The sequence below is a fragment of the Melanaphis sacchari genome, unplaced genomic scaffold (assembly GCF_002803265.2).
Source record: "Melanaphis sacchari strain LSU unplaced genomic scaffold, SCAv2.0 Contig23_pilon_pilon, whole genome shotgun sequence".
Taxonomy (NCBI): Eukaryota; Metazoa; Arthropoda; class Insecta; order Hemiptera; family Aphididae; genus Melanaphis; species Melanaphis sacchari.
Window position 1 is genome coordinate 1,750,113 of NW_020271114.1, and position 9,453 is coordinate 1,759,565.

The window sequence follows — 9,453 nt, forward strand, 5'->3', positions numbered from 1 at the left end:
GCGCCCGCGGTAGTCGTACCCGGTATGTTTATACTATCGTATATGGCGCATCGGTAGCAGAACTGTACGACGCATCGGTATACGGGCGCGGATAATACTATTTTTGTATTTCGTGGTCACACGGCGGAAGACGGCCCGCGGCGCCGGCGGCGGCTTATAACATCAAAAATGACACATTGGCGTCATACTATCGTGCGCGCGCGACAGCTATGTTAGCGTACTTATTATACGCGTCGCTCAGGTCGCCGAGGCGCCAGACCGCGGAATTCCGTCTCTGCAGCACAAACATAATAAATAAAATTCATAGACACAACGATAAATCAAATAGTTTATGAAACGCGTTGTTCTATGAATACCTATTTTATTTTTTTTTCACCAATAATAATAATATTACGCTAGGCGGCAAAGTCTCACCCCCGCGCTGCCCACTACCGTATCACGCTCATATCAAGGTCTCGGTCTACTACCATCGCCTCCAGTCGCCGCCCGACGCAATCACCGCCACCACCCATCGCCGACACCGGCCGGTACGACGTCATCGCGACAACGTCCCGTTTTTGTTTTCGTTACTTTTTTTCTTTTTTCCCCGTTTTCTCGCCCCGCGGCCATCCTTCAGCGACGGTTCGGCGCGGCGTGCACTTATCGCGAGCGCGCGCGCGCACGGCCACCACCACCGTCGCCGTCACCGTCGTCGTCGAGCGCGTCGACTTCGTCGCGGCCAGTGTAACCCGCGACGTCCGACCATGCGCAGACGCCAGGACCACAGCTGCAGCCGGCACGTCGCGACGACACCGTGAAGAGACGAGATATGCGCGGCACTGCGCTCTTCGCCACTGTCACCGTCCTCCTAACCCTCTTGGTCAGTATACATATAGAATAACCACTCAAGCCTATCGTTTGTAAATCGTAATTTATTATAATAAATAATAATACTTACCATCGCCGGTCCGACAGACTTTGTATTGTCCACAAAGATTTATTTTTAAATTTGTTGTCGGTGACACTTAACAAGAAATAACTCAATGAGAACTTAACTCTTAACCAAACCTAGTAATATCGAACATGACTTCAATAACTTTTGTGATTTCCAACATTACCAAGTATTGACGAACAATAAAAATAATTTTTTCATACTATACATATACTTATTAGCTGTACTTCTTTTTTAGTGTTGTAAAATAATCGGAAGCATTTACGTTTTAGTAGACGAAAAAATGCTTCCGGAAACATACACGCGTCAACAACGATGATGTAATGGTATTCTCGGTGTAGGTAGGGTTGCTCCCGTGAGACAGTATATACGCGCGAAAACATGTGTATAACAATATATTTTCCCGCAAAACGTTTTTACGCCGCTTTTGCCAAAGTTCTAAATTCGGTCAAACGGTTGCTTATCAATATCTTAGTTGTCTTGTACTTACCTAACTATATATTATATGTTTTACCACCAGAAAATCTGTTGCCGCAGCCATATTAGGTAGCCTCGCACGTATCTCTCACACATAATTCGACTGCACGGCCACAGCTAATAAACACAATACTTTGTGTATTATAATATTTTGTATGTAGGTATCACACGATATTAAGCTCCTCCGGAATCCGGTTATACGTAGGTGAGTTACATATTATTGTGTAGTGCACTGTTTGTCGCGTGTGACCATAATATGGTTTAACGACCCAAACAATACCATAGTCAATAATCAAATGATCAATAATTATATTGTAGTATTACAATTTTAACATGTTATATTCGCGTCGTTTCGCGTTCTTTATACCTCGTAAATTATGTGCGAAATAACAACTTTTCGCTGCCCACCCTTTTCCGTAATACATTTTATGTTTTTTTTTTTCACAATGTCGTATTCGCATTATAAATGATAAACATTAAGTTAACCAAGTTCTTTTTTATAACTGTATATAATCAATAGATGAATCGTTTCGTATATTATATTATATTGACGATGGTGGTACAACCGACGGTACCCCGCTCACCAAAGGGTTTTACATTTGATGATTGATAAAATGGTATTAATAACATGAACTATGCTCAGTAATGGATGCCATGCATTTTACGAGCTGTAGCCCATAAGCACAAAATATGACCCAAACGCAACCCAAAAGTGCAAAAATAAATAGGTAGGTATTCTTTAAGCTTAAAAAATATACCTTTTTAACAAACCATAAATGCAAATTAATTTTATAAAAATAAAGTGTATTTTTTATAAGTTAGAAATAAGTTTGTTCTGTATATTATATATTATAAAGTTATTTCAAATGTTTATTAATCTTCTCCGTAATTTATTACGAAATACCAAACTTCAACTGAACTTGATCACTGTTGATGTATTTTTGAATTTTGAAACTTACAGTGAATACAGTGTAACGGGTACAATATTTATTTTTGCACTTTTATCCCTCTATTAAATACTAAGTACAAAAGCGCAAAATTAATTTGGGCTTTTGGTCTTTCGAAAAAAATAGACGATTTGAGCATTTGGTTTCACCGATTTTATGTAATTGTATGCATAGGCATAAGTTAAAAAATTATACATTAAACAGTTATAAATAAAAAATAATTCATATATCAAAAAAACTAAGATTAAAAAAATTATTAAAAAATAGTTTTTCATTTTTGCGTATTTTAGGTATTACTTTTGAGTTTTGTCTAACTAAAACTTAGTCCTTTGAAGTCGAAGATTACCACCAATAGGTAATAAATTATTTTTCCATGCATGTTTATTATAATCTAAATATAAAATTTGGCACCCACATACTTGTAAAACAAATTTACGGATTATATTTTATTTACTAAATATTAAAATTTATTGTAATAATATTCAACTTCATGAGGAGTTTATTATTTTGACGAGCACAATAATTGAATACTATACATTTTTATAATATATCTTTCCCATCTCAGATTTAATTCAAAAATTTAAATGTTTATAAATAAAAAAAATATTAAAATTAAATATTTATATTCATATAATATAATATGTATAATTAATTGTTCTAAAAACAATATTTTTTTAAGAAAATGAAACTAAATAAAAAATATACTAAAAAAAAAATATTATTTTTTGAATAATAGAGTTTGTTACGAGTACTTTTAAAATCCTGAAACAATGAAAAGCGTTTTATATTTTAAATAAATCGTTACATCATGTTCTAAAATACGAACTCGATATAAATTCTTGAGACTAAAAATTGTAATTATAAAATGTGATTGATGATTGTTATAAAAATATATTTGCATTAAATTGTACTATAGTATACAAACACGCTTTTATGTCGAAACGATTGAATATAATGTTTTTGAACACATCGTAAGACGTTAATTCAGTATGTTGTGTATTTTATTACATGTAAAATTATAAACTTCATTATATTATAAATTATAAATAGGAGTACGTATGTTAGTTATTATATTATGATATACGAGTATATTTACGGTCCGTTTAATAATTAGTTGAACATATTTTTTGATTTTTAAAAATTAATAAGCGTATGTTCATCTTGGGTAACAAATTTATGATGATAATATAATAATATATATTTACTATGGAATTACAGCTTTCTATTGATCATCAGCATATACTTACATTAATATTTAATAGTTGATGTACAAATAATATATGTGATATGCGCATTCATATTATTATTGTATTATAGAAAATTAACATAGGCTAGAAGAGCTTGCCAAGATTTGCGAAATGTAATATACCATAGGGGTTGGCATATATATAATTATAAATACAAACAATGTATTTTTCTTTAATCTTTAGACATCACACCATGCAACTTATTGATGCGTTAATTCCTCTGCAGTAAATATTGTAAGTTATACTTATACATCTATATTTATCCATGAAAAAACATAATTATATTTTTCTTTGAAACAAACTTATAAGCAATTTATCCGTTTATCTTTTAAAATTATTTTTGGATATATGAAGAAAAAAATATTGATCTGTCCATTCGTTGTAATTATTGATTTCAAATAAATAGATAGGTACAAGTGGAATATAATAGTATAGGTATTGAAATTGTTATTAGCTATTAACCAATTCTGATAGTTACCGATATAGGTAAAGGTTTGGCGGTTGTTATAGAATTTTAAAAATTTTACCTGAATGTTATCATGAATATCAAAAACATTTCGATATCTTATTAATGTGACGAATTAATTAACAGTTCAAGACACTTCTAACTAAGATTGCGCTGTAGTCACGAATAAAGTACGGTCTAAGAGGTGTTCATGAAGAACGTCGTTTAGTAAATCCTATTGGGGTAGTTGTGCCGTGTTTAACCACGAAATATTTTAAGCATTCCGATAAGTGCGTTGGTTTATAATATGTATGTGCGTGTGCACGCGAAAAAGGGCATTCGGCTAACAGTGTTCAAGGCCGTCAACACGTGTAATGTAACATAGTGTAAGAATATAGATGGAGTCCTAGACATTGCGACAATATAATATCATAAGCGCATTTTGAATCATAAATTACAAACGTTTTTAATTATGGCTTTCGGAACGATATATGTTTTTTCATGTAGCAGACAGGTACAGCACGTGCACATTCGAGTCTGCGTATATTAAATGTATGTATCTTTCTCTGTATACATATATGTAACTAATATATACTGTTGCCAGCTATTATAGCGCGCGCGCGCGTATGTATGTGTAAGAATAATACTATATCTATTATACATATAATACGATATTATATACTTGCTATAATCACTACTATCTGCCCTGGCTATTATAACTAATAAGTCCAAATTGTTTTCTTTAACAGTGTTCGACACTGCAGCCACGGACGAATCACCTATATAATGTTATTATCGCCTATATATTATTATTATATATAGCTACGGGGCATCAAGCGCGATCAGTATTCGGCAACCGGTTGTTTATTTTCGAAATAATAAGGCCGCGAAATGTACATATACACATAAGCGTACTTGGCAGAACGCCTATGATATATATGCATATATATCTGTGTATATGACCCACGACCTAGTCGAAAACGCATTGACGAGACGACGATTAACAAATCCGATAATAATATACACAGATTTACGTAATAATAATAATATAATAATATTATATTATATATCATCACGAAATTTTTTATTTCGAGTAAAATAATTTTAATGGAATTATAATACGCGACGTAGCGTTGTATTATTGGACGAAGAATTTTCTTTTACTTTGCATCCATTGGCAGGTGTAATTTAGATAATATACGTGCATAGAAATTATAAATGAATCTGCTAAGAAAGTCAAAAATGCATTTCGACTCATCTACACAGCCGGACGATGACGAATTGAATTCTGAGCGTATTTTTGCAACTTGTCGGATTTAGGCCAAAGAAAGTGTTGAAATTAGTCCACCGAGATTTACGATTATAATAAAATAGTATAGATACCCCTTTTATGAAATCGATCGGTGACAACGCCGGCTTTGTGTACCCATCAAATTAACGTTGAACTGTATTGAAGCGATTATAGTATAGATACCTAATATTATGTTTATTTACAACGGGACGAATCAAAAAGGAAACGCTATTAATATTGTCAATCTAAAACGGACTCAACCATTTTACCGACATTAAACTAGATCATATAAGTAAAATCATAGTATAAAATAATCGAGTGACCTATAATATACTTCTAATATGTTTCTGGTTAACTTATTGTTTGTAACTATATCTATGTGTATACAGTATGTATAAAAATAATTAAGACGTGGTGATCTAAGTACCCCATCATACTTTTAAAAATCTCAATAATTGTGATATTAACGACTCGAGCGCATTCAAATACATTTTAATGCTTTTATTATTAGTGGACAAATTACCCTATTATTGTTAAAAAAATTTAAATTAAACAAATGACCTGGTTTAGTTTACCGGTTTTGTATCTTGAAAAGTTATTAAAAATAAAGTAAGTTATTCTTAGGTTCTTATTTCTTCGTTAATTAAACGTATTATTTGACTAAAATAATAATAATTAATTGACATAGCTTGAATGAGCTGTGTAGTGTCCACTAAATTACACACCGTGCACTGTATAATTATTTATTACGTTTACTTAGAATACGGTTAATATAGGTGCAATTACAGAATATACTTTCATTTCAGCGTAGATCGGTGCTGTTGATATTTTTCAAGGTATATCTACATGCAAATATAATTTACTTCGATACTCTAATTTATTTTAATTACAATATCATTATAACACATTAATGAGATTCAACCTAATTGTTTATGTAAACACGAGAGTATGCGTTATCAGAGTGTTTTATAATTATTAAGAAGACGATATATGTACTTACCTGATGGTTATTACTCAGCTAAATTTTCGTAAATCCATAAACCAACGATAGCAATTTATATACATAACACAGGAAACAACACGAAAACTCGTAAATTATATTTAATTATTATTTAATTCAAGTACGTATACAATGTTGAAGAGTTTATGGTGCGCTATGAAATTGACCACGGACTGTAAGTTAATATATAATACAAGTAATCGAAATAGAACAATTTATAGATGTAACACTGTATTATTTAAACACATTATTTTGGTTAACAAATTTAGAACGTGGTTAAAGCCTAAAGGTAAGCTAGTATAACATTGAACAACGTTAAACATTAACTAAAATATAATATGTAAGGTCCGTGATTTTAAATGCTATTTATGGGTAGTAATAAAAAATAATTGGTAACCACCATTCAATCACTATAACCGCATGTTGACAAGATGAATACTTATCAACTGTACGGTAAAACCTGGTAGCACAGTATATTAAAAAGGTAACCAAAACGTTCAGCTAATTAAAAAAAAAAAAACAGTGGTATTTTAACACAGCTCACTAAATTATTAACAACACTAGTGTAAAGGCAATCGTCTTTGCGCGTCACACGATATAAGGGTTAAGAGTAGGACTAGGTTTCCACTACACACGTTCACTTGTTCAGTAAATATTATGTTCACAGTTGCTCTGAGTGCAATTTTTTTATTGGCTGACATCGGTAATACATGGGTTCGGGTTTAAATGGTTACTAACTATGTGATAAATGATAATCGATTACCTATATCATTTCCATCGTTATCAATTGTCTACGACCTTATTCGCGATATTGTTGAACTAAAACCAATGGCACAGTAACGTAGTTCGTCTTGTGATAAGAACGAATAATCAGTAAGCACACTTGTATACCAAAACATTACCATACATACCAACCAACAATGAACAAAGGGTTTTAATGGTAAAACGAGTGTATAGTGAAAATCTACTTTAATATAGTTGTTGGATATTTTTAAGTATACATCGCAGGAATTTAATCGATTGTTTGATTCGTGTCGTACCACAGGTATCGCATTGCGCGAGCCGCCCTTGGCATCACCGGCGGCAACAGTGGCAGAGACCCTCAGTGTCACCAACGCGACCGGCGGCAACGGCTGCTTCGATTTATGCGGAGTACGATGATCCGTCCGTGGCCGTCAACGGTCAGCCGCCCTCGTCGGATCAGAGCCTGCTACAGCAGGAATCACAGGAACCGGATTACGGGGAACCAGGGCGGATGTTCGTGGAACCTGAACGAGTGTACGCGGAACCGGAACAGAACTACGAGGTGGATGAAGCGGTGAGTGTGCTGAGCGACGGACGCGTGCACGGCGTGCAACAGCAACTGACACCGACGACTTCGGTGCCCGGGAGTTACGACGTCAGTAGCACCACGGCTAGTGACAATACCGACATCTCCATTACCAGCTTCACCACCTCTACCACGACCACGACTCAGGCGGTGGAAACCCGGAAGAGTGGCTATGTGGTGGACGGAAAACACTACAGGAAGTACAGGGTCGAGGAAGAGACGCCGGACGGGTTCATCGTGGGCGAGTACGGAGTGGTCAGCCACCATGACGGCACCACTAGAGGCGTTCGGTACACGGCCGACAGCAGCATCAACCCGCGAGTCATCTACGAAGCACTGGCCAAGTTCTTGGCGCTCAGGCGGTAGATCGCACCGCAGACGGATGACGGTGAACTGCCGCGGGCTAGCCGAATGATGTTCGGCTGGTACTGCAGTTGATTGCACTTCATAGAACACTTATTTTTGCTGTAAAATAATCACGAATTAAAATATTGTAGTGTAGGTCGGTTCGCTGTCGTTCGAAACTATCATTTTTTTTTTTTTTTTTTTAAACGAAATTTCTAGTCAGGTTCTATTATACTTGTCGTCGCCGCCGCCATCATCGTCGTCGCCAACCGCAGCCGGCTTCAATACAGATAAAGTGGAGACCAACAACAAACATCGTACTCGAACATGATAATAATGATAATAATAAAAATAATTATATTATAAATATTTAAGCGCGCGTATTGTCCGAATCGTTATTAGTGCCATTTTCCGCCAACAATGTGATGAAGATGTATGTATAAAAGATATACTCTCACTCGTTATATGCATATAATATTATAATTTACTGTGACTGAATGGAAATTTGGAAAAATGTAGATTTATCTAACAATAAACATTATGTTTCGATCGAAATATACGTGCATACAACATATTACCTGTGTATGTCAATAAGAAGCTTTGCTTATCATTATATTACGAAAAATCTGAAAATGTATTGTTTTCTTCTTCTTTATCCAATGTTTTCGTTAAAAAATGAAAATCGGGCGAAAATGTTGCTCTCATCACTCCCCCAGACTTGTGTGAAAATGACGGAAAATCAAAAGTTGACTATATATGTAGCTCTGATATTAGAATCCGCATTGATTGATATCCAAAACAGTAAAATTAAATAAAAATATAAGTACGTTTTTAGTATAAATCTTTCAAAAATTCTGCAAAAGACAATACGTACCTAGCTTTAAAGAGCATAAACACACTCCTCCATGAAAGTTGCGCCGTTGAAGATATTTTATAGTAGTATCAATTAGAATTACTGTGCAAGCTTACAGTTTTGTTCTTGGCTTAGGCCAACTACGTATTATCGATAAATTATAAACATAATTTTACCTTGATAGCGCTCGATTTCCATTTCAATAAATAATAATTATCGTTATTTGTTACATACTTTTATACAGACATTTTTTATAATATTCACACATTTTAAATGATCTTTTACATTCGAAAAATTGAATATAAACGTTTTTTTCTTTATCAGTGTTCGGGTTTACAAATCTTTTAAGTTTGTATTTAAAATGACATAGATTGTGAAATCTTCGATCCGCGTAAAATGGCAAACAAAATTGAATTGAATATACTAATAATGACGAATGATTATACGGATATCGCGAATACACAGTGTAACGCCATCAATAAACTTGAGTTATTGTTAAAATAAAATTTAAATGGTACATTTTAACATCAAAATCTTTAACATATTGTATATGTTGATATGTATATATTGTCTATTACTATATATAT

The 9,453-nt window shown here is 33.9% G+C and overlaps 1 protein-coding gene across 1 annotated transcript; it reads left to right on the forward strand.

Annotated features, from left to right (window-relative positions):
• Window positions 1–554: 554 nt before the first annotated feature.
• Window positions 555–8,610, forward strand: LOC112594759. Its single transcript, XM_025339724.1, has 2 exons — window positions 555–859; window positions 7,384–8,610. Exons 1-2 carry the CDS (start codon window positions 809–811, stop codon window positions 8,032–8,034), a joined length of 702 nt encoding a protein of 233 aa, XP_025195509.1. The 5' UTR covers window positions 555–808; the 3' UTR covers window positions 8,035–8,610.
• The last annotated feature ends 843 nt before the right edge of the window (window positions 8,611–9,453 follow it).

Excerpts from the sequence above, each read along its gene's own strand:
- LOC112594759 (XM_025339724.1), top strand. The coding sequence starts at position 809 with ATGCGCGGCACTGCGCTCTTCGCCACTGTCACCGTCCTCCTAACCCTC. Across the intron at positions 860-7,383 it reads CCGTCCTCCTAACCCTCTTG|GTATCGCATTGCGCGAGCCG; the intron begins GTCAGTATACAT and ends GTCGTACCACAG.